Raw genomic sequence first — 24244 nt, forward strand, 5'->3', positions numbered from 1 at the left:
AGCAAACAAACTTCATTTGTTGTCTTGAGACTCAAGTAAATGACAACAGAAGTCATGTATGTGTCTTTGTAGCATTGTGGGCCTGAGAAACAACATAAGAAACACATACGCATGTAAACATTTCAGAAAGTACAAAACAACTATGCATTTGGCTCTGTGAGTGATACTTTTTACTCTTCTTGTCTATTGGATTACACTTGTCATCTATTTACACGAATCAGATTGGCAGTTGAAGCAATTATCTCAAATAAGCTTTTGGCGTAAAACATAGTGGACTATTTAGCATTTGGAGGACATGTCAATCACAGTGTTGACTTATTATCAGTCACTGCAGAAGAGTAGTTCAGATTTCACAGTCCGGGAGCTAGTCTTGTTCACTTTGGCATACAGTGGTGAACGTCTTGATGAGTTCGAGCAAACTTTGGTTTTGTTGACTTTGGCATAGACAGGGAACGGAATTTCCCCCTTTTCATCTTCCTCCTCCAGGTGGTTGCTGCAGTCTGCAGTCTGTTGTTGAGAAGCCTGGTTGTCTGTAGTGGGCCATGGAATACAAACCTCTGTGGCCACAACGTCGTACACTACGGACCCAGTGTAGCTGCTGTGACGTCGGACACTGCTCTTCTCCAGCTCAGGTAAGGGAGGCAACTGCCTCAAAGCCTTCTTCACTGGCCTTGGGGTATCCTGCCCTGGGAAAGACCCTACACAGGGTGAAACATAAACAGTGAGCTGAGTGATGTGGGGAAACATGTCCAACTGCAAGTGTGATGAACAACTGACTCTGACCTCTGTGTTCTCTTTGGAACTGGGTTGACTTTCTTTTTGAGGATGCTGGTCCAATGATGTCCTTCCTTAGTTCTGAGGTCGTGACCTCAATTGAATCTGGAGGCTGCAATGAGCAATCATATAAGTACCAGCAGAGGGAGCCATTGGTTTCAGTTCAGTTTGATTATTCCATACATTTGAATTCCAGCTTTACATTAAGTTTGACTATTTTCTGGAGCAGGACATCCACAAACAACAGCAAATGGTCATGTAAATGAATTGGTAAGGTGAATGGTACATTCCCAGGTATTTTGTACACTGACCCTTTCACCAGAGATCGGTCCCATTTCAGCCAATGACAACCTGGACGTCTTTCTACTAATGGAAAATGCAGACAGGATGTCAGCAATACCTGAAAAATGCTCATAAAGGGCCATAATACAGGAAGAAGTATTACCTTTTTGAACGGATCGCACATAATAGCATTGATACTATGGGAAGCAGGAGAAGGGATAAAAGACACAGACTCCACTGCACTGGTGACAATAGTCTCCACACAGTCTCCAGAACCATGGCATTGACTTCTTGACATGCACAGAAGAAGAAAAAAACAAGTTTCAGTTTATGGCACAACAAATCGATCATGGAATTAGAGGCAGAGGCTGCTGCCTGGGTGAAAACAGGTGTACAAACATTTTGAAGGTGGTCTTTGGATTATTCATGATAAAATGTTCATATTTGAAGAAATACGATTTCACTCTTCATTTTTGGTGCAAGTTAATGCCTTTATGATCTTGTCATGTCCACAAGCATAATTAAAATCACATACGTACGTGTTTTGGCTACTATGCCTTCTTCAGAGTGTGTAGAAGAAGCCTCTGTGCCAAGCTTTGCCAAGGGTTAAATAACACATTCAGAATTTCTCTAAGAAAGAAGTTGTACATCCATAGAATGGGTGCTTACCTTTAGATGCCTGTTTCCAGCTTGTGAACTGAACACTTTGCCTCACCAAGACAGACCACTAGCTGTAATAAATAGAAGCTGCATAGAAGTTTGGGGAAATTCATCACTACCTCTTTGGTTGTTATGTTAATTGCACAAGCAGCAAGGTTCACCTGTGACTTCCACAAAGCCGAGTTCTTTGCTTCTCTATTTCAAAAAGTCAATACTCGAAAGCAGCTTCCTCTCATCTGCACTGATCTGATATCATAATGTAGATACAACAGTGAGCAATGGTGAATGTCTACAGGTGCTTTCCACTTTGAGACAATTGTCCATTTAGTTATTTAAAAAAAAATATATATATCACCTTTATTTAACCAGGTAGGCCAGTTGAGAACAAGTTCTCGTTTACAACTGCGACCTGGCCAAGATAAAGCAAAGCAGTGCGACACAAACAACACAGAGTTACACATGGGATAAACAAACGTACAGTCAATAACCACTGGACCAGTCCATGCCACTGGACAAGTCTCACTGACATGCAGTAATATCATGATTGAAAGTAATGAAAGACCATGTACATACATATGTATCAGGATATATCTATTATTTTATTAATTATTTCAGGATTCATTTATTATTAATTCATTATTTTGTCCCATAGGCCACACTCCTTCATACATCTCACCAGGAAAACAGTGCTGAATGTCACTGGTGATCTCATATTAGGTTAATATTAGGTTAATAAGTCGAAAAATACAGACATGGAAAAAGTATCCAATTTTCATACTTGAGTAAAAGTAAAGATACCTTAATAGAAAATCACTCAAGTAAAAGTCGCACAGTAAAATACTACTTGAGTAAAAGTAAAAGTATTTGGTTTTAAATATACTTAAGTATCAAAAGTAAATGCAGTTGCTAAAATATACTTAAGTATCAAAAGTAAAAGTATAAATAATGTCAAATTCCTTATATTAAGTAAACCAGATTATTTACGGATAGACAGGTGCACTCAAACACTTAGACATAACTTACAAATTAAGCATTTGTGTTTAGCGAGTCCACCAGATTCGAGGCAGTCGGGATAACCAGGGATGTTTTTTTGTCCTACTAAGCATTCAAAATGTAACGTAAATGTATGGAGTCAAAATTCTATAATTTTCTTTAGGAATGTAGTGAAGTAAAAGTTGTCAAAAATATAAATAGTAAAGTACAGATATCCCCCCAAAAATACTTAAGTAGTACTTTAAAGTATTTTTTACTTAAATACTTTACACCACTGGAAAAAAATAAAAACATTCGAAGGAACTTTGTAACTTTTTCATGTGTAATTGACCTGTCACTCAACAGTACAGTCGTGCAACGAAAAAAAAAAAACAGCGGTGCAATTCACAGAGCGGTGTACTCATAATTTTCTTCCTAAAATTCATAACCAAAGGCTAGTTCACGTCAGTTAGTTCACGTAAGGGTAGTGGGAGGGTTCAGTCAGTTGATAAACCCAAGTAAGTAAGCAGTGACAGTCAACACTTGTAAATTCTTACCAAAATATTTAATATGAAGGGCTCATGTTACAGTTTGACTTTCATTGGTAAGGACTAGCTTAAGTGCTAGATAGAGAACTAGAGCATTGAGAATTCCCTGTTTCTTGAATAAATCATCTCACGTTAGCTCAGCTAGCTAGCTACTGTAGCTCAGTAGCTGAGCTGGCTCTATCGTTATCTGGAAACTTGGGCAAAGATTGGGAACGATTTCGAGTTGAATGCCAGACGACACAGGTACAACGCTTTTTTTTTTAGGGAATGTCAGAAATATCTAGTTACGGTGACTGAGCTGTATGTCTGTCTTTTTGGGAGGCCAACCCAGCCTGCTGTCACTGTGCGTATACGGCTTGTTATTATTGGCTATTGGTAGCTAGCATCCCAGCAGCTAATCCAGCTAGCTACCGTCAACGTTATTTGGCTAATGTAAACATCACCAGTCGCAATGGCTAGTATTAGGAAGGAATTGTGTGTACATGGCTATCTGAAGACCACCACTTGGCTAGCTGAGATATAACCAGTTGTTGTTCTAGTTAGCTAACAGTTATGTTTCAGTATTTAAACCTCAAACACTTGGGAACCCCTCATCAATTTAGCTGTAAATTACTCCAGTGTCCATTGACTGGTGTACCTAGTAGAGAAACAAACATCTCTGTTTACATATTAAGCCTATCTAAGTAAGCTTGTTCTTTGTGTGATGTCAGTTCTATTCTATTTCTCAAATTGCAGCCCATTCCTAGAGACTGCAGATGCCATCTGATCTTTGACCCTCGGACCCTGCACCTCTAGTCCGTGCTCTATGACTTGCTGTAAGGCCATGTCTGCTGTGAACATCACCAGAGACATCTTGCACAGGCAGATCAGGGTGGGTCCAACGTTTTAAGACCTTGTTTTTATGAAATACTGTACTCTTTTACCCAAACAAACTGCCCTTGTTAACAACCCTGAAATGCAATCTGCATTGCAATCTATTCAATAATGAACACTAGTATTCACCAAAAATGCTTTATTTATGTTGGACAGAGTGAGACAGGAGATTTTAGAGAGAGACAGGTGATGTTTTGCCTTAATGTCTGCAGGACAAGAGAGCATTGGGCTTCCAAAGGCAGTATCATGTCACAGACCCCTTCATCAATAGACTTGGACTGGAGGCAGAGTTGCAGGTGATGTGTGTGCGTGTGCGTGTGTGTGTTTCTGCGCACATACAGCATTAACGTCTTTGCCAATCTGACAGCCTGTATCTGTTGTGTCAACAGGGCCACACTGGGTGTGTGAACTGCCTGGAATGGAACGAACGCGGAGAGTAAGTCCTGAGCTGAAAGCAGGGTTCTATGTAATGAACTTACATATGTAACTTCTACATTCTATGTTGGCCTATCTGTAATATTTTTTCTTGTTCTATTCAGTCTGCTGGCATCGGGCTCAGATGACCAACATTGCATCATCTGGGACCCCTTCAAACACAAGAAGCTCACCACTATGCACACAGGGCATGCAGCAAACATCTTCTCTGTGAAGGTAAAAACAGAAACTGCTTGATGGAAAACTCTATGTGTGTAGAAATGAAGCTTCTTTCTTATTGTTTCTTATTTTATCCTTTTGTTTTTCCCGTACCCCCTTGCAGTTTCTCCCACACTCAGGTGACCGTATCCTCGTGACGGGTGCAGCGGACACCAAGGTTCACGTGCACGACGTGTCTGTCAAGGAGACCATCCACATGTTCTCCGACCACACAAACCGCGTCAAGCGCATCGCTACGGCCCCCATGTGGCCTAACATCTTCTGGAGTGCTGCAGAGGACGGCATCATCAGGTCAGAGCCCCAGTAGCTAGCTAACCATTGGCGCATCCTTGTCGCAGCCAAAGATGTTCATTGGTTAAGGTGACACTGTGTCAAGACACATTGTCAGATGCACCATGTTATTTCTACTGGCTTGTAGTAGAATATCGAAGGTGAAAAGATGACATGAAAAAGTAATGTTGGAATGGAAGTGTTATGCCATGGGCCCCTTTCTTACCTCAAGCTGTATTCCCTATCAGTTCCTTGGCTCTCCCAGGGATCTTTTCTCTGGGTCTCTGAGGCCACATGCCTCCAGTAGCACGTACAGAGTATAGTAGTTGTTTATTTTTGAGCAAGCTGGCTCTGGACACAAATTGCAGTGTTAATTCAACCTTGCAATTAAACCTGGCAAAAAGTCTAGTATTTGATTAGAATTCAAAACAATATTTTAAAGAGCTAAGTTCTGACTCTCTGGAAATGATTGATGTCCTCATGATGTGCTTTCTTCTACTACTACTTTAGGCAGTATGACCTGAGGGAGAGCAGTAAGCGTTCAGAAGTGCTCATCGACCTGACGGAATACTGTGGTCAGCTGGTGGAGGCCAAATGTTTGGCTGTCAACCCGCAAAATAATAACTACCTAGCAGTGGGGGCCAACGGGCCCTTTGTACGCCTCTACGACATGCGCATGATCCACAACCACAGGTGTGTAGTAGTCAGGCTCGAATCCTAACTTGAGATTGACGCTTGTGGCTCATGTTTCCATTGACATCGATACATAATTTAACTGAAAGTCCAAGACATCTCAAATCGGAAGTTAGGATTTCACTCTCACTGCTTGACTGTCAAATTTGAGTTTTTAATTGAATAGTTTTTCATTTTGTATCACATAAGGAATTTGCACGACTACTGGATAGAACGTCCTATATGTCTCCCTACTACTCTGGGCTATCATAAGTTATACCAATGTTATTTTCTCAGCTTTGAGAGTTTTTGGTAATCATTTATGTTTCTCTCCTCCACACCCATTCACAGGAAGTCTGCGAGTCAGAGCACATCGGCAGGAGTGCACACATTCTGCGACAGGCAGAAGCCCATCCCAGACGGAGCGGGGCAGTATTATGTCGCAGGTGTGTGTGTGTGTGTGTGTGTGTGTGTGTGTGTGTGTGTGTGTGTGTGATCGTATGGTTTGGCTTATTGCACAAAATGTATTAATAAAAAACAGCTGTGAACACTTTCTATGAAGCCCATACAGTATCTACAATGTATTATAAACAGTAAAAACACACATGGACAATGTGTGCGTTATAACGCAGTCATTTGCAATATATGGAACTAAACTAGTGGGACAGGTAAGGGGATTCTGTATGCCTCTCACCCAACTTCTTGTCCTTGTTTCCGTGACATCAGGGCACCTGCCAGTGAAGCTCCCTGACTACAATAACCGCCTGAGGGTCCTAGTGGCCACCTACGTCACCTTCAGCCCTGACGGCACCGAGCTGCTAGTTAACATGGGAGGAGAACAGGTAAAGGAGGCTTTAGAAGTTAAACTCTTATTTTAGGTTAAACCTCCAGGTCAGCCCACTAGGCAAAAATCCATCTCTTTCTCAGATTGTCATGTTTGAATTCCAAAAAGCATACTACTTTAACTCTCAAAGCAAATCATTAAAGTTGATGATTACCTGTGGTTGGTTCAAAAGGGTAACTTTGCCAAGAATGTGTTTTCTCTTGTCTGCAGGTATATCTATTTGACTTGACGTTCAAACAGAAGCCGTACACCTATCTGCTTCCCAAAAAGTGTCAATCAACAGGTATTATGATTATGGAAGTAGCCCAAAGCTTACGACAGTATTTGGTCATTAAAATGACATATACAGTATGTATTATTTATGACCAATGAGTTATGTGGAGGGGTGTAGTTGCTTGCTAAAAGTCTGCCCATAGTTTATATACAGATCAGGGCATTAAAAATTGCAGCAGCAATGTACATCAAGGTACATTGTCTGTGACAAATTACTCTCTTGGAGGGTGACATCAATCACTTGACAATAACCCATGTGATGAAATGCATTTTTGAAAAATGTTCCTGACAGTGCAGTTACATCCACTTTGCGGCAAACGTTCTTTACTGTGCTGCAGTACAACTTTGTAATGCCCAGAACTGTATGGGGTGATATCCCAACAGATGTTCAGAATGGAAAGACAACCAACGGTGTGTCAAATGGAATTCATTTGCCAGCCAGCCGACTTCGATTCGCAGAAAGCAAAGTCTTCTCTGGGTAACCTTTTTCTCATGTTTGATTTTAATCGTTCATTTTCACCCACATATTACATTTAGCAACAGCCTAGCCCAAGTGTATTTATTGAAACACCACTATGGGGAGTGACATCCCTAGTTTCTCTCTTATCACTCTCTCATCTTGTCCTCCACTCATTGTTCTTCCCTAGTTCTGGTGAGCTGCCGCCTCACTTGGAGCGGATAAAGCAGCAGGCCAACGACGCGTTTGCGCGGCAGCAGTGGACTCAGGCCATCCAGTTCTATAGTCTGGGCATCCACGAGGCCAGCCACAACGCCATGCTGTACGGGAACCGAGCGGCCGCCTACATGAAGCGCAAGTGGTAGGCAGCTAGCTAACCCCTAGCCTCATTCACTCTCCTTCTGTGTTTCTCCTATTACAGAACATGGCATACTGTAGCAAAATGTTTTGCAGCGAAAAACAAAACATTTGAGTTCAGGCATAACGTCCTTGTTTCATTGCGTTTAAAACGGTTTACCACTATGCTGGTACACGTGTGTGTTTGACTGTGTGGTATATACGGTTGTGTGTGTGATGTGTTCTCTCTCTCCCCCAGGGATGGTGACCACTATGATGCGCTGAGGGATTGTCTGAAGGCCCTGTCCCTCAACCCTGGGCACCTGAAGGCCCACTTCCGGCTGGCGCGCTGCCTCTTTGAGCTGAAGTATGTGACCGAGGCTCTGGAATGCCTGGATGACTTCAAGGGCAAGTTCCCCGAGCAAGCCCACAGCAGCGCCTGTGACGCCCTGGATAAGGATATCAAGGCCGCCCTCTTTTCCAAGATGGACTCTGGTGAGAAGGGGTTAATGGTGATGCTGGATTGGGTAATCGTCTGTTTCCCCCAAAAAATAAAGTGTTGATTTTGGCTGACCTCTTACTTTTCCATCACCTTTCCACGTTGACTTACAATATGTTTTTTACGTGTTGATTCAATTCAAAATACCTTATATATTCCACAAGGGCAATTATGCAAATGAATACAGTGCTAATTAGTGTATGGATTTGATATAATACATTGTTTAATTCATTTTTTTGTTGTTTATTTCCATGTCGTGTCTGTTCGTAGCTGAGGACAAAAAGGGCAACAGCTCAATCCGCTTCCACACGTTCAACAGGAAGGAGTCCATCCCGGAAGACGAGGTCGTCTTGAGGGAGCGCAGCTATGACTACAAACACCGCTACTGTGGTCATTGTAACACCACCACAGACATCAAGGAGGCCAACTTCTTTGGCAGGTCAGTGGAGCATTTTAGACACACATATCTTATACATTCTAAAAACACTGTTAATATTAGTTGTTGACCTGTGAGGGAAAAGTAAAAAGCATGAGCTTGACATACACATTTTTTTTGTAGAGGTGCTGACTAAATGTATAGTCAACCCTGAAGAAGACACTGCATTCTGAAACGTCCGTTATGTTTCCCCATTCCATTTTTGGGAGAGTACAGTGCGTTCGGGAAAGTATTCAGATGCCTTTACTTTTCCACATTTTGTTACGTTACAGCCTTATTCTAAAATGGATTAAATAGTTGTTGTTTTTTTCATCATTAATCTACACACAATACCCCATAATGACAAAGCAAAAACAGGTTTTTGGAAATGTTCTTGTTTCTCATGGTCTAAGGGCTTTAGATGCCTTTTGGCAAGCGGGCTGTCATGTGCCTTTTACTGAAGAGTGGCTTCCATCTGGCCACTCTACCATAAAGGCCTGATTGGTGGAGTGCTGCAGAGATGGTTGTCCTTCTGGAAGGTTTTCCCATCTCCACAGAGGAACTCTGGAGCTCTGTCAGAGTGACCATCGGGTTCTTGGTCACCTCCCTGACCAAGGCCCTTCTCCCCCAATTGCTCAGTTTGGCCATTAAGAATGATGGAGGCCACTGTGTTCTTGGACCTTCAATGCTGGAGAAATGTTCTGGTAACCTTCCCCAGATCTGTGCCTCGACACAATCCTTTCTCGGATCTCTACGGACAATTCCTTCGACTTCATGGCTTGGTTTTTGCTCTGACATGCTCTGTCAACTGTGGGACCTTATATAGACAGGTGTGTCTCTTTCCAAATCATGTCCACTCAATAGAATGTACCACAGGTGGACTCCAATCAAGTTGTAGAAGCACCTAAATGATGATCAATGAAAACAGGATACACCTGAGCTCAATTTCGAGTCTCATAGCAAAGGGTCTGAATACTTATGTAAATAAGGTATTTCGCTTTATCTTTATGGGGTATTGTGTGTAAATTGAGGATTATTTATTTAGTCCATTTTAGAATAAGGTTGTAACAAAATATGGAAAAAGGAAAGGGGTCTGAATACTTTCGAATGCACTGTATATACACTACCGTTCAAAAGTTTGGGGTCACTTAGAAATGTCCTTGTTTTTGAAAGAAAAGCAATTTTTTTTGTCCATTTAAAATAACATCAAATTGATCAGATATACAGTGTAGACATTGTTAATGTTGAAAATGACTATTGTAGCTGGAAACGGCTGATTTTTTTTTTTTTATGGAATATCTACATAGGCGTACAGAGGCCCATTATCAGCAACCATCACTCCTGTGTTCCAATGGCACTTTGTGTTAGCTAATCCAAGTTTATCATTTTAAAAGGCTAATTGATCATTAGAAAACACTTTTGCAATTGTTAGCACAGCTGAAAAATGTTGTTCTGATTAAAGAAGCAATAAAACTGGCCTTCTTTAGACTTGTTGAGTATCTTGAGAATCAGCATTTGTGGGTTTGATTACATGCTCAAAATGGCCAGAAACAAATAACTTTCTTCTGAAACTGTCTAGAATAGAAAGAGGAGTGGGAGGCCTTGGTGCACAACTGAGCAACAGGACAAGTACATTAGTGTCTAGTTCGAGAAATAGACGCCTCAAAAGTCCTCAACTGGCAGCTTCATTAAATAGTACCCGCAAAACACCAGTCTCAACGTCAACAGTGAAGAGGCGACTCCGGGATGCTGGCCTTCTAGGCAGCGTTGCAAAGAAAAATCCATATCTCAGACGAGCCAATAAAAAGAAAAGATTAAGATGGGAAAAAGAACAGACACTGGACAGAGGAAGATTGGACAGAAGAATCTAAGTTTGAGGTGTTTGGATCACAAATAAGAATATTTGTGAGACGCAGAAAAATGAAAAGATGCTGGAGGAGTGCTTGACGCCATCTGTTAAGCATGGTGGAGGCAAAGTGATGGTCTGGGGGGGTGCTTTTGGTGGTGGTAAAGTGGGAGATTTGTACAGGTTAAACGGTATCTTGAAGAAGGAAGGCTCACTCCATTTTACAACGCCATGCCATACCCTGTGGACGGAGCTTAATTGAAGCCAATTTCCTCCTACAACAGGACAATGACCCAAAGCGCAGCTCCAAACTATGAAAGAACTATTTAGGGAAGAAGCAGTCAGCTGGTATTCTGTCTATAATGGAGTGGCCTGCACAGTCACCGGATCTCAACCCTATTGAGCTGTTGTGGGAGCAGCTTGACCGTATGGTACGTAAGAAGTGCCCATCATGCCAATCCAACGTGTGGGAGGTGCTTCAAGAAGCATGGGGTGAAATCTCTTCAGATTACCTCAACAAATTGACAACTAGAATGCCAAAAGGTCGGCATGGCTGTAATAGCTGCAAATGGATTCTTTGACGAAAGCAAAATTTGAAGGACACAAATATTATTTCATTTAAAAATCATTATTTATAACCTTGTCAACGTCTTGACTATATTTCCTATTCATTTTGCAACTCATTTCATATGTTTTCATGGAAAACAAGGACATTTCGAAGTGACCCCAAACTTTTGAAAGGTAGTGTAAGTGTGCAGCATAATTTTTTTAGACGTTTTGAAGAAAAAACACGATGTTCTATATAAACGCCGGGGCCTCCTGAGGAACTTCATAACGCGTGAGCAGTTCATAAGGTGTCAAATTGGGGTAGTTGACATAAGAATGAAAGAATGCTCATGTACTGCTTATGAACGTTTTGATTATGAATGTGTTATGAAGTCCTTATTTAAGTACCCTTCAACAGAAATGTCTCTGCCACCTGTGTGCAGTATCAAACAAGGTCTAATAGTTGGTTCTCTCTCACTCTCTCTCTCAAAAATTTGAACGCAACATGTAAAGTGTTGGTCATGTTTCATGAGCTGAAATGAAAGATCCCAGAAATGTTCCATACGCACAAAAAGCGTATTACTCAACAACCAAAAATTGCACAAATATATTTACATCCCTGAGCGAGCATTTCTCCTTTGCCAAGAAAGTCCATCCATCTGACAGGTGTGGCATATCAAGAAGCTGATTAAAACAGCATGATCATTACACAGGTGCACCTTGTGCTTGGGGACAATAAAAGACCACTCTAAAATGTGCAGTTTTGTCACACAACACAATGCCACAGATGTCAAAAGTTGAGGGAGCGTGCAATTGGCATGCTGACTGCAGGAATGTCCACCAGAGCTGTTGCCAGAGAATTTAAATGTTCATTTCTCTACCATAAGACACCTCTGTTTTTGAGAATTTGGCAGTACGTCCAACTGGCCTCACAACTGCAGACCATATGTATGGTGTCATGTGGGCAAGCGGTTTGCTGATGTCAACGTTGTGAACAAAGTTCCCCATAGTGGTGGCAGGGTTATGGTATGGGCAGGCTTAAGCTACGGATAACAAGTACAGTTGCATTTTATCTATGGCAATTTGAATGCACAGACCTTGAGGAGATCTTGAGGCCCATTGTCGTGCTATTCATCCGCCGCCATCACCTCATGTTTCAGCATGATAACGCACAGCCACACGTCGCAAGGATCTGTACACAATTCTTGGAAGCTGAAAATGTCCCAGTTCTTCCATGGCCTGCATACTCACCAGACATGTCACCAATTGAGCATGTTTGGGATGCTCTGGATCGACGTGTACGACAGTGTTCCAGTTCCTACCAATATCCAGCAACTTCTCACAATCATTGAAGAGGAGTGGGACAATATTCCACAGGCTACAATCAACAGCATGATCAACTCCACATGAAGGAGATGTCACGCTGCATGAGGCAAATGGTGGTCACACAAGATACTGACTGGTTTTCTGATCCACGCCTCTACTTAAAAAAAACGGTTGTGACCAACAGATGCATATACATATGCAGATGCATATGTAATCCCAGTCATGTGAAATCTATAGATTAGGGCCTAATGAATTTATTTCAATTGACTGATTTTCTTTATGTGAACTGTAACTCAGTAAAATCTTTGAAATTGTTGCGTTTTTTTATATTTTTGTTCAGTGTATATATAACCCCCCCCACCCCACCCACAGTAAAGGCCAGTACATTGTGAGCGGCTCCGACGACGGCTCCTTTTTCATCTGGGAGAAGGAGACTGCTAACCTGGTGCGGATCCTCCAGGGGGACGAGTCCATAGTCAACTGCCTGCAGCCTCACCCCAGTTACTGCTTCCTGGCTACCAGCGGCATCGACCCTGTGGTGCGGCTCTGGAACCCCAGGCCAGAGGTCATTAACATCATTATTCAATTCTATTCAAATAACTTCATTTTCCCCACGAGCAAACTTCTTTTGTGTGGAATAGTAGGCTACATACAGCAAGAAACAGGATGTAAAAACACACCTCAGCACCAAGGACACTATACGTAGAGTAGATGCATTTAAAAAGCAATCCAATCACCGACATGATTGAATCTTTGATTGGATGTATTTGACGATAAAATTGTTTACTGCCAATACATGCATTAAAAACTATCAAGGAGTACGCAATAAATAAATAAACACAATTGTACATCTGATTATTGGATTGTCACAATTGAGGCTGCACTATGACCTATCCTTTCCTATGGCCTCCTGTGTAGTAGTCTGATGTAAAAAAAATAAGTCTGACTTTACAAAACACCAGAAGTTAACCCTTTTTTTAACCTTTCTTTCTCTCCATCCTTTTCCCCTCTGTCATCCAGACGGAGAGTGAGAGTGGGAACGGTCGCGTGGTGGAGGACATGGAGGGCGCCGCTGCAGCCAACCAGCGGCGTATGAATGCCGACCCCCTGGAGGTCATGCTGCTCAACATGGGTTACCGCATCACGGGCCTCAGCGGCCGCGGGTCAGAGGGCTCAGACGACGAGGACAGCTCAGATGGCCAGGTGCAGTGCCGGCCCAGCTAGACTAGCAGGCCCAACACCACATACAGTATGGAGGCAGCAGGATGCAAGGCACTCCTCCCCTACCCCCTCCCAAACCCTGAGGCTGTCTCTGTGTGTGTGTACGTCTGTGTGTGTGTGTTTGTGAGGAGGTTGGAAAAAAGCACCGTAGATATTCCGTTTGTCAATGTTTCATTCGCCCCTCTAAAACGAAAGCAACATGGAGTGAATGTCATGTCACAGCTCTGCACTATGCACTGCCCTCCTCCTTCACATCCCGAGGCAGGATTGGAGGAAACCAGTTTGGCAAGGGGATTCCACGGGGGGGTGACGACGACGACCTTTCACCCCTTTTAAGAACACCAACGACATCACCTCGGCCTCTCCCTCCGTTGCTCCAAGGCTGGAGGTATTGGACCTATACGGTAAAGAAGAGAGTACTCCATCACTCCCTAATCTCTCACTATGAGCTAGGAGTCAACCACTTCTAAACCCTCCTCAAGAGGGAGCGCGTTGGAGGGAAACACTACAAGCAGAAGCCCCACGCCTCTGGTAGTGTAGCCTGCAGACAGCTCAGAGGTTAGAGGTCAAAGCGAGGACCCAATAGTCAGTGTCCTCATTGGAGGATGAGACTTGAGGCCACAGGAAGTTGCTTTGTTTAATCTCTAGTGGGCTTTTCAATTGGAGTATAAGAGGTCACTCTCAGCCCCTCTGCAGCTCTGAAAGTCTCTACCTAAAGTTTTTGATTTACAATCATTTTTTTTAAAGTTGTTGGAATATTGGTCAACAGGAAGAGGGCACAAGAAGTCTTGACTCTAAGTGTTACCCAGTCTTGAAGTGTTTCTCCAACTCAAATTAAATGTGTTGATAGGATTGTGCACCTTGTTTCTTTTAAACTCGGTCTGGCAAAAGAAAAGGTTCTCTTAATTCGTTCAAAGTTTTAAGAGTAAATAATGGCCAAGGATCCATGTTGCATTTGCTTTGTCTGTTGATGAGAAGTTCTTCTTGTGGCTCTATATGCCTATTTTATTGACAGGTATGCAAAATGTTTCCCTTTTACTTTTATTATGTAGGTTAAGACAAAGCTGTCAAACTGAAGCAGTAGCTCCTCACATTTTCTCCAACACTTAGACATTTGCTCCTCTGTCATTTGTTGATAACAATGTAGAGCCGGAAGGGTTGTGGGGTTAAGTTTAGGGGGTTTGATTTAATTGATAGTCAGGTGTTGATTGGTCAGAATCTGTCGAACTTTGTTGTACTAAGGTTGCAAAATTCTGGTAATTTCCACAAAATTCCCAGTTTTTACGAGATATCCCGGTTGGTAGATAACCAGGATCCGGATGGAATAAGCATGAAATCATGAATCTTCCAACCAGTATTTCGGGGAAAAAACGGGGAATTATGGGAAAGTTAACTTATGTTGGACTGATGCTCTGAACAGAGAGAGGGAAAGTGATGAAGAGAGAAGGGTATTTCACTATCCTAGGGCAATACCACCAGTCCTAATATCACTCATGCATGGCATAGAGACAATTTTGTAGACGCAATCCATTTGGTGGCTTTTGGGGTTCAGGATCCCTATACAAGCACTTTCAGCTTTCTCCAGAACATTTTGGGGAAAGAATGGAATAGGGATTTTTCCCTTCCTGTAGCTTTGGACCCAGCATGAGTCCTCTGCTGCAGTTGGAGTTTTACTTATGAGGTTTTGTCTAAAGGTAACATTGTAAATGGCAAATTTGGACAACGAGCCTCTCGGTCCTCTAGCCAACCAGCAAACCACCACCACTGATGACATGTGGGTTCAAAGAAAACCTAAGGATGGAGTCCTCTAACACTAGGCTTCCATGTGTAATTTCTTTGTTAAAAAATAATTTAAGAAATGTTTTATGTTTATTTTTCTTTGGGAAAAATCCAATGACAAAGTTTGCTGCAAGAGAAAAATAAAAGTGGTCTAATATTGTTGAACCACTTGTCTTGAGTTTGTTTCGCGTCTGATGTGTATTTAACCAGGGTAATGATGATTTTGGATTGTATTACTAATGTTTTCCACCTACACACTGTTCCAGGTGCAGAAATAGGCTACACACAGGTCCACAACTACCCATTCAGCAGTGGTGTAAAGTACTAATTAAGTAGTTGTTTGGGGTATCTGTACTTTACTATTTTTACTTCACTACATTCATAAAGAAAATAATGTACTTTTTACTCTAAACATTTTCCCTGATTCCCAAAAGTACTATTTTCATTTTGACAGGAAAATTGTCCAATTCACTTTTCAAGTGAACATCCCTGGTCATCCCTACTGCCTCTGATCTGGCGGCCTCACTAAACACAAATGCTTAATTTATAAATTATGTCTGAGTGTTGAAGTGTGCCCCTGGCTATCCGCCAATAAAAAAATTAACATTGTTCCGTCTGGTTTGCTTAAAATAAGGAATTTGAAATGGTTTATACTTTTACTTTTGATACTTAAGTACATTTTAGATATTCCATTGACTTTCAATACCTAACTATATTTAAAACCAAATACTTTTACTCAAGTAGTATTGTACTGGGTGACTTTCACTTGTCATTTTCGATTAAGGAATATTTCCTTTTACTCAAGTATGACAAGATGCACCTTGTGCTGGGGACAATAAAAGGCCACTCTAAAATGTGCAGTTTTCTCACACAACACAATGCCACAAATATCTAACATTTTAAAGGAGTGTGCAATTGGCATGCAGAATAAAGGAATATCCACCAGAGCTGTTGCCATGGAATTTAATCTTCATTTCGCTTCCATAAGCCGCCTCCAATGTCGTTTTAGAAAATTTGACAGAATGTCGAACCGGCCTCACAACGGCAGACCACGTGTAACCATGCCAGCCCAGGACCACCACATTCGGCTTCTTAACATTGGACCTTTGAGAAGTAGTTTTTGGCTAAAAAAGCCATCTTCCCATTTTAATGGAAATCTAAGTAACTTAATTGTTACCGAGAAATGATTTGATATTGATATAAAAACGTCTGCATTGGGCATTTAATTAATATCCAGGCTGGCTTTGTGAGATTTGGTGCGTGACTGCTTTGCAGACGGCCTGGAACGCGGCCGCCATGCGCGCCTACGCATTTTTGCACTGTGAGTTTAGTAGCCATAGGCTACGTCAGTGTCAAAATTACTAATGGCGCAGGGGGCGGACGATATAGATATAATGATTAATTATCACGGGGGATTCGAAAAAATAGACCGGAAAAACAGCCGTTATCCTTATTGTATCGTTTGGACACCTATTCCAATATTGTCGTGAGTAGCCACTTTTCCGGTTGTTTTCTTTTGCTCTCACCATCTGAAATGGAGACACTATTTACGTGACAAATCATGTTGATAAACATCAATGGTCATGTAGGCCATCACATCTTTTGGACATTTAAATCACTAGCTTGCATTATAGCTAGTGAATTTCCAAATACTATGTGGGCTGGAATTAAAATGCCCATACCGTTAGATGCCTTATACGCGCACTCTTTATTCCCAGGACGCCCCAATACAGTGCTGTACCTCTGTTTTGTTCAGGTGGTTGCTCCCCTTCATTGGTCACATGGGGATATGTACTTCTGCAGGCGTGATAAGAGACTTCGCTGGATCGTACTTAGTGTCTGTGAGTATATGCAGATCATGCATTATGACAGTAGGCCTACAGCATTATGTGCATAAGCCTAATATTATTGGACCATCTGTTTCGTGATAGTTCCTCAACATTTCCCATCTTTCCTTTCAGGAAGATAATATGGCCTTTGGAAGACCAACAAAGTAAGTTGGCTTTGTTCGTTCAATGCTTGGAGCTATGCCTGGCATATTGTGCTCAAAATTGACATGCAGAATTGCAGTTATGTAGTAAGGTATCTGCAGCATTGCTTGTCTCTTTTAACAGATACTGGAAGCTTGATGTTGATAAGGTGTGTGGCACTGGCTCAGCTGCCTGGGACAAAGCAGTGCACAATGCATCGGAGGAGTACAAATGCAGGCCGGTATGAACATTGACAGTGTCATAATAAGAGACTGGAAGGTCTAGTAGTGGAATTATATATCTTCCCTAGGTTCTATTGAACATCTTCACTAAAGGCCTATTGTAAAGGGTAAAGGTATTTATATGTACATGTTTTGTACAGTGATTGTAAAGGCCCATTGTAGTGATATTGACAAAAATGCCTGGAGTTAGACTTGACTAGCCTTCTTCCTCTGTCTCTTGTAGCACAACCTCTGCTGTGATAACTGCCACTCCCACGTGGCCCGGGCCCTCAACCTCATGCGTTACGACAACAGAACGTCCTGGAACATGGTCAACCTATGCCTGCAGACCTTTATCCATGGCAGGCATGTCAGGTGAGATACCATGCAATGAAGAGGCACTCTACTGTATATAACAGAGTATGCTCATTCCTCTCCTAACCAAGGCGCGAACACTGAACCTTCTGTACAACAATACTTGCCACTCACAAAGCATCATTCTGACTGACCAATCACTCTGTGTGTGTGTGTGTGAGTTTCTTCTGGATCATTTGACTAACTGGTGTGGAAGGACCAGAATCAGACATGCTGAAATGGGCAGAATCAAACTATGCAACACCGGTCTGTATTGCAAAACAGCATCACCGAGTCTGAACAAGCAAGCATGCACCTGCCAGCAGGCAACGCTCTGCAGGAGGGACAGAGGAGCTGCAGACACAGGGAAACATATGCTGCTGAGAAACCCCCTCATTATTCTCCCCTGGCCCACATAGGGAGCTGGCGTCACTGCTTTGTGCAGCCTCCACATTATCGTCCGAGGGCACTACGTCCTTCAACAGTGGGGCAGCGTGTAATTCATCATTGCCAGATGCGGGCCCCTTCATCACCACATCAACTCTTTGCTGGGGCTCCCACTGCTGGATCGGTGGAGGACAGGGTAGAGGACGGGGAGGGAGTGGGGTAAACCTCTGGGAGATAAGGGAGTTGGTCTGCCCTCAGTGTCCTGTGTAAATTACCCTGGCTTCGGGGAAATTGAACCGACGGCACGTCCTTACCTGTCCCTATAATACTGCCCTACAAAGGCAAAGGCAACCCTCAAACATTTTTCCCGCCACTGTTTCATCACAGAATGTTTATATCTAAATAAAAAATATTTGACTGTGTAGATTCTACAATCTAAATGTGTTTATCCAACTCTTGTTGTTTTTCTGTTTGACTTTGAATGGTCATTTATTTGACTTAGGGGTCATAGGTCAAATCAGTGGTCATGGTTGATATGCATATGTAACAGTGTAGGTTCCGTCCCTCTCTTCGCCCCAACCTGGGCTCGAACCAGGGATCCTCTGCACACATCAACAACTGACACCCACGAAGCATCGTTACCCATCGCGCCACAAAAGCCGTGGCCCTTGCAACACAAGGGGAACAACCACTTCAGGTCTCAGAGCGAGTGACGTCACCGATTGAAACGCTATTAGCGCGCACCACCGCTAACTAACTAGCCATTTCACATCGGTTACACATAAAAAAATACTTCAGAATAAGATACTACATCAGTGCATTGTCACTTATCTACCTACAACATATTTGTCTGGACAACAAATACAACTTTAAAGGCATTTTTCTCAGTTTCACTGTTGCGTTGAGTTTCACTGCTCTTTGTATGGCATGGTGGGTAACTGCAGTCAAAACATGGTGGAACAAAGCCAAAGTGACTTCAGTTACTGCTGTTTTTACTCGGATTTTGTAGTTACTGCAAATTTCTAACTCAAACTTTCTATGAAACAGAACATAATTGATCCAGGTCACTTTGTCACAAGATAAAACAGATACTACAAAGCCTGATTTCAGTCTTAACTCAATTCTGACCAAAAGTGTAGTTCCTGCATTTTGCCTTTGTAGTGCAGTATAGATTACAAATGTCTTAGAGTATGTGTTTTTGACCAACAGCTGAAACGTGAAGATTTAATGACTGTCATTACTACTGTCACTGTGCTTTCTCTCTCTCTGTCCTTCCCTAGCTGTGTGTCGTTCCTCAAGACCTGGCTGCCCTTCCTCATGCTGACTGGAGCCCTCGTCACCTTCATCCTAACGCTCAACCTGCACTGACCACACCAGGGAGAGGGAGATGGAGGAGTGGAGAGATAATACACGGGATTTTCCTGCTCAGTTGTAATCATGAAAGTGAAGGAAGAAGAAGAATGTTCCGATGGGACACTTCTTTGTGTCGTACTAAAATATCCACACTCTCCGACATCCATCAGAAAGGTGTCTGATGAGGGCCGTTATGTCCAGCTTTTCTGCCTTGTTTCGAGGTACCTTTTACTCGATGCAGAAAGGAATGTCATATAAAGGAAGGTTTGGCTTGGGATAGTCATAACCATAAATATAGAACTGATATAGTGTCTGCTAAATGACAAGAGTTTGAATGTAAATATATTGTCTATGGTCATAATTTTATACTGGTCTCTTTTACTGACCCCTGAACCCCATTTAACCAGTGTCATACCAGCTCAACATCATTTTTACTTTGTAATTGTTTACTGTATTTTATCAGACAGTATTCTTTCATGCAATACTGTAAGTTCTCTGAAGCAACATGCTGAAGCAACATGCTCAGGAATGTTTATATAATGTACAGTAGTACATAATCATGACCAAGCATTCGATAGAATTACAGAAATGATGGGCAAATGGCTATACCATATAGGCTAGTAAAGTTAAAACAAATTGTATTTGTCATGCTTCGTAAACAAACAGGTGTAGACTAACAGTGAAATGCTTCCCATCAATGCAGAGAGAAAGAAAATATAGAAATGTAATAATAAATACACAGAGTAACACTAACCTTGCTATATATACATGGGGTAGCAGTACAGAGTGGATGTGCAGGGGTGCGAGGTAATTGAGGTAGATATGTACATATAACTAGGAATAAAGTGACTAGACAACAGGATAGATAATAAACAGTAGCAGCAACGTATGTGATGAGTCAAAAAAGGGTCAATGCAGATAGTTAACCAAATAACTACCCAGACTATTTAGCTAAACTATCTAGCAGTCTTATGGCTTGGGGGTAGAAGCTGTTCAGGGTCCTGTTGGTTCCAGACTTGGTGCATCGGTACCGCTTGCCTTATGGTAGCAGAGAGAACAGTCTATGACTTGGATGGCTGGAGTCTTTAACTGCCTGTTATTGAGGGCGGCACGTAGCCTCGAGGTTAGAGCGTTGGGTTCGAATACCGGAACCACAAGGTGAAAAACAAACCTGTCACTGTGCCTTTGAGCAAGGCACTTAACCCTAATTGCTCCAGGGACGCTGGACAATGGTGACCCTGGCCGTGACCCCCACTCCCTGCGAGTGTCTCAGGGGAGTTAGCAAATGCCCCCCCCCCCCCCCCCCAAAAAAAAACATTTATATTACACACTTGTATGTAGCAGGACAAATATAAGCACCGCCCAAATTATTATATGTAGCGGGCCATGCGCACTACCCTCTGTTTTGTGTTGTTATTTATTGGAACAAATATAAATAAATGTACATAATATGCATAGCCTACTCTTTCATTGTTTATAAACTGTTAAATCATATCACACAAAGACACCACAGAGGTCTACTGTTCTGTTTAGTATAATATTATTAGCGTCTGTGCCTTTAAAAAACGTTCACCGTTATTCCTCTCCTTGATTCTGCGCCGGTATTTAAACTCAAGCTAACAATTCGTCGGTCCTGCTGATCTGCGGATGAAACATCCTTCTCACTCTCACTCAATGCAGACACAAACCATTGGGCCGGAACCGGAATCATTCGGCAGCATCTAAAGAAAGGCTAACACCTCATACCGGAATCTGAGTTTGTTTTTACTCATTGATGTGCATGATACGGCGTAATATGACTCCCCATCACCTTCTGCATATTCTGGTATTTATCAGTTTCTAACTTTTCTGTTGAGTTATGCATCATTTGGTGATCGTTGTACTTTTTGGTGCGCTACTCTGTGCGCTCCACCAGTGCTTGGAGTGCCCATCAGGCTGCCGATGCTTTGCAGACACGCGCACAGTGAAATGCGTCTCCAAGGATCTTCGTGCCATACCACAAGATATTCCAGGATACACAAGGAATGTGATCATCACAGGAAATAATATATTCACAATTGGATCAGAGACGTTTCAAGAACTGAAAAATGTCACCACCATCATTTTGAGCAACAATAGGTGAGTAAATATTCTTATCAAAGAGAATTGTTTTCTGAAGCGTCGCTACAGACCCGGGTTCAATCCCGGGCCGTGTCACAGCCGGCCGTGACCGGGAGTACCATGAGGCGGCGCACAATTGGCCCAGCGTCATCCGGGCTAGGGGAGGGTTTGGCCGGCCGGGATGTCCTTGTCCCATCGCGCTCTAGCGACTGCTTGTGGTGGGCCTGGCGTCTGCAAGCTGACTCTGGTCGCCAGTTGTACAGTGCTTCCTCCGACACATTGGTGCGGCTGGCTTCCGGGTTAAGCGAGCAGTGGGTCAAGAAGCAGTGCGGCTTGGCAAGGTCGTGTTTTGGAGGATGCATGGCTCTCGACCTTCGCCTCTCCCAAGTCCGTACGGGAGTTGCAGCGATGGGACAAGACTGTAACTACCAATTGGATATCACAAAATTGGGGAGAAAAAGTGGTAGAAAAAATATATATAAATAAAGAGAATTGTATTCTTGCTGTTGCAGAGATTCAACATTTTCAACCATTGAGACATGCATTTGTATTTACTAGCCTATACATTTCTGAAGCTTTGAGTTAAGATTCTAAACTACAACAAAATGATTATTCCATGTTCTCCTGAATGCCATCACACCAACTTATGAAATATTTAGATACCCCTATTTGAGCATGACAATAATTCCACAAACATTACTTCTGAGTCCAATAATCGGTTTGGGGACTGTAAACATGGTACATCTGTCTTCCCAGGATCACAGAGGTTGCGTCCCACAGCTTCTCTACCCTTTCTTACCTGCGCTCCCTGGACATGAGCTGCAACCATCTGGCTCTCATCCACCCTGAAGCCTTCAACATCCCAGGGAGTCCTCTAAAGGAGCTCAACCTCAGCCACTCCCTCTATAACTACACCTCACTGACTGATCTCACCACTGCACTGCGCTGGGGAGGCCTAGGAGGGCTGCACATCCTAGACCTCTCCGGGAACCGCCTGGTCTTCCTACCCCCAGGGATGTTCTCCCATCTCCCCAGGCTGCAGCACCTCCTCCTGGGTAACAACTCCCTAGCATCGGTCTACAACGGCACCTTCTTTGGCCTGCACCGCTTGGAGCTGCTCGACCTGACCCGCAACTCTTTCAGGGCGTTCGGAAGCGATGCTCTGGGGGAGCTGGAGAGGCTGGGGCAAGCCCCCCGCATCCTGCTGAGCCGCAACCCCTATGTCTGCACATGTGAGATCCAAGACTTTGCCGTGTGGCTCAAGAGCTCCCGGGCTCAGGTGGGGGATGCAGAAGCCCTAACCTGCGCCTCACCCTGGGAGTTTCAGGACAGGCCCCTGCAAGGGCTCGGCGTCCAAGTTATCGGATGCCATGTCACTTCACCACCTCTGGTCGGAATCAGAGACGAGGGGGACAACCTCTCCCTACAGACCTCCTATGTCCTCCTGGGTCTGGTGCTGGGCTTTGTGGGCATGGTCTTCCTCTTTGTGCTCTACCTCAACCGGCAAGGTATTAAAAAGTGGGTGGCGGAGACGCGAGATGCCTGCCATGACGTGTTAGAGGGGTATCAACACCGCTATGAGATCGACACTGACCCACGCCGGGAATACCTCTCAAAAGACGTCGGAGTCGAAGAGAAACCACCGACAAACGGTAGTTTTGGACAGGCTCACTCCGATAACCGCTTATCACAGCTACCCACTGACACCTGTTTAGTTCAGATCCCCTCAGACACACAGCTCAAACCAGGCTCCATCTCAGTGGATTTGTGATTCCTCATTCCCTGGAATGGAACTGGACTGGAGTGAACTTGCATTCAGGGTTGGGTAGGTTACTTTCTAAATGTAATCTGTTACAGTTACTAGTTACCTGTCCAAAATTGTAATCAGTAATGTAACTTTTCGATTACCCAAACTCAGTAATGTAATCAGATTACTTTCCCCTTATTAGAAGTAGACAAAAAAGGATCAACACACACACATGTGGTCTCTGACTTGTGGTCAGACTCGCTCAGGTGGAACAAACTTAAACCTGTGCTTTTATCAATGCTCAATTAAATGTCATTGAGAAAACAGCAAACATCCTTTCTGAATTTGAAACTAATCCAAGAAGTAATCATCTAGTTTTTCAAAAGCATCTAATCTGATTACAATATTTTTTTGCTGGTAACATAACTGATTACAAGTACATGTTTTTAAATCAGATTATATATAATCAGTTTCTGCCCAACCCTGCTCACATTTGTGAGGGACTTATCTGTATCATACATTTCTGTACAATATGTTGAATATAATTACATCACTTATGTAAGCATAAAACTGCAGAACAGTTATGCTATTTAAATGGAGAGCCTGTTTTAAGTGTGAACAGCCGGGCTCATTGTACCTGCATAGCCTTGATACCTCTTTTACTGTGGCCACATTTTTACTAACTTGCATAGATTTAACCAAGTTGCCATCTGTCTTTGGTGTTGTATGTATTATTATATTCTACTTTGTGGGTCTAATTGACACATCTATATAGAACCAAAGCAATATTGCCTATCTGAAGGGTCTTGACTGCAAAACTAACCTTGAATGTCTACTCTTTTGGGAAGATTGAATGATTCCACGC

The 24244-nt window shown here is 42.8% G+C and overlaps 4 protein-coding genes across 11 annotated transcripts; 3 read left to right on the forward strand and 1 right to left on the reverse strand.

The window, feature by feature from the left end:
- Nucleotides 1-152: 152 nt before the first annotated feature.
- LOC115177292 (uncharacterized) lies at nt 153-1902 on the reverse strand. Of its 5 annotated transcripts, none has more exons than XM_029737934.1 (5): nt 1726-1901; nt 1220-1346; nt 1086-1140; nt 784-886; nt 153-698 (listed from the first exon to the last, which is right to left on the reverse strand). In XM_029737934.1, exons 2-5 carry the CDS (start codon nt 1333-1335, stop codon nt 322-324), a joined length of 651 nt encoding a protein of 216 aa, XP_029593794.1. In that variant the 5' UTR covers nt 1336-1346; nt 1726-1901; the 3' UTR covers nt 153-321. The 5 variants fall into 5 exon arrangements, with proteins under 5 accessions (XP_029593794.1, XP_029593795.1, XP_029593796.1 ...); XM_029737935.1 differs by having other exon boundaries at nt 1596-1901; XM_029737936.1 differs by having other exon boundaries at nt 1086-1346; nt 1726-1902.
- On the forward strand, nt 545-15412 carry LOC115177291 (WD and tetratricopeptide repeats protein 1). 3 transcript variants are annotated; one of them, XM_029737929.1, is made up of 16 exons: nt 545-632; nt 3972-4107; nt 4322-4405; nt 4499-4545; nt 4649-4760; nt 4867-5054; nt 5544-5726; nt 6057-6151; nt 6432-6547; nt 6760-6832; nt 7207-7300; nt 7470-7640; nt 7875-8110; nt 8385-8553; nt 12620-12812; nt 13268-15412. In XM_029737929.1, the coding sequence occupies exons 2-16, from the start codon at nt 4042-4044 to the stop codon at nt 13469-13471; spliced, it is 2031 nt and encodes a 676-aa protein (XP_029593789.1). In that variant the 5' UTR covers nt 545-632; nt 3972-4041; the 3' UTR covers nt 13472-15412. The 3 variants fall into 3 exon arrangements, with proteins under 3 accessions (XP_029593789.1, XP_029593791.1, XP_029593788.1); XM_029737931.1 differs by lacking the exon at nt 545-632 and adding an exon at nt 3135-3206; XM_029737928.1 differs by lacking the exon at nt 545-632 and adding an exon at nt 3148-3479.
- A 1127-nt stretch (nt 15413-16539) lies between these two features.
- LOC115177293 (transmembrane protein 222-like) lies at nt 16540-20234 on the forward strand. 2 transcript variants are annotated; one of them, XM_029737937.1, is made up of 6 exons: nt 16540-16733; nt 17004-17088; nt 17209-17240; nt 17362-17458; nt 17683-17813; nt 18212-18546. In XM_029737937.1, the coding sequence occupies exons 1-6, from the start codon at nt 16612-16614 to the stop codon at nt 18447-18449; spliced, it is 705 nt and encodes a 234-aa protein (XP_029593797.1). In that variant the 5' UTR covers nt 16540-16611; the 3' UTR covers nt 18450-18546. The 2 variants fall into 2 exon arrangements, with proteins under 2 accessions (XP_029593797.1, XP_029593798.1); XM_029737938.1 differs by lacking the exon at nt 18212-18546 and adding an exon at nt 19460-20234 and having other exon boundaries at nt 16547-16733.
- A 958-nt stretch (nt 20235-21192) lies between these two features.
- LOC115176982 (trophoblast glycoprotein-like) lies at nt 21193-23456 on the forward strand. Its single transcript, XM_029737411.1, has 2 exons — nt 21193-21650; nt 22389-23456. The coding sequence occupies exons 1-2, from the start codon at nt 21391-21393 to the stop codon at nt 23401-23403; spliced, it is 1275 nt and encodes a 424-aa protein (XP_029593271.1). The 5' UTR covers nt 21193-21390; the 3' UTR covers nt 23404-23456.
- The last annotated feature ends 788 nt before the right edge of the window (nt 23457-24244 follow it).

This window comes from Salmo trutta, chromosome 37, assembly GCF_901001165.1.
Source record: "Salmo trutta chromosome 37, fSalTru1.1, whole genome shotgun sequence".
Taxonomy (NCBI): Eukaryota; Metazoa; Chordata; class Actinopteri; order Salmoniformes; family Salmonidae; genus Salmo; species Salmo trutta.

Excerpts from the sequence above, each read along its gene's own strand:
- LOC115177292 (XM_029737932.1), bottom strand. The coding sequence starts at position 1,407 with ATGATCGATTTGTTGTGCCATAAACTGAAACTTGTTTTTTTCTTCTTC. Across the intron at positions 1,141-1,219 it reads TGTGCGATCCGTTCAAAAAG|TAGAAAGACGTCCAGGTTGT; the intron begins GTAATACTTCTT and ends ATTTTCCATTAG. Across the intron at positions 887-1,085 it reads GACCGATCTCTGGTGAAAGG|CCTCCAGATTCAATTGAGGT; the intron begins GTCAGTGTACAA and ends TGCTCATTGCAG.
- LOC115177293 (XM_029737937.1), top strand. The coding sequence starts at position 16,612 with ATGGCGCAGGGGGCGGACGATATAGATATAATGATTAATTATCACGGG. Across the intron at positions 16,734-17,003 it reads ACACCTATTCCAATATTGTC|GTGGTTGCTCCCCTTCATTG; the intron begins GTGAGTAGCCAC and ends TGTTTTGTTCAG. Across the intron at positions 17,459-17,682 it reads AGGAGTACAAATGCAGGCCG|CACAACCTCTGCTGTGATAA; the intron begins GTATGAACATTG and ends TGTCTCTTGTAG.
- LOC115177291 (XM_029737929.1), top strand. The coding sequence starts at position 4,042 with ATGACTTGCTGTAAGGCCATGTCTGCTGTGAACATCACCAGAGACATC. Across the intron at positions 5,055-5,543 it reads GCAGAGGACGGCATCATCAG|GCAGTATGACCTGAGGGAGA; the intron begins GTCAGAGCCCCA and ends CTACTACTTTAG. Across the intron at positions 12,813-13,267 it reads TCTGGAACCCCAGGCCAGAG|ACGGAGAGTGAGAGTGGGAA; the intron begins GTCATTAACATC and ends TCTGTCATCCAG.
- LOC115176982 (XM_029737411.1), top strand. The coding sequence starts at position 21,391 with ATGCATCATTTGGTGATCGTTGTACTTTTTGGTGCGCTACTCTGTGCG. Across the intron at positions 21,651-22,388 it reads ATCATTTTGAGCAACAATAG|GATCACAGAGGTTGCGTCCC; the intron begins GTGAGTAAATAT and ends CTGTCTTCCCAG.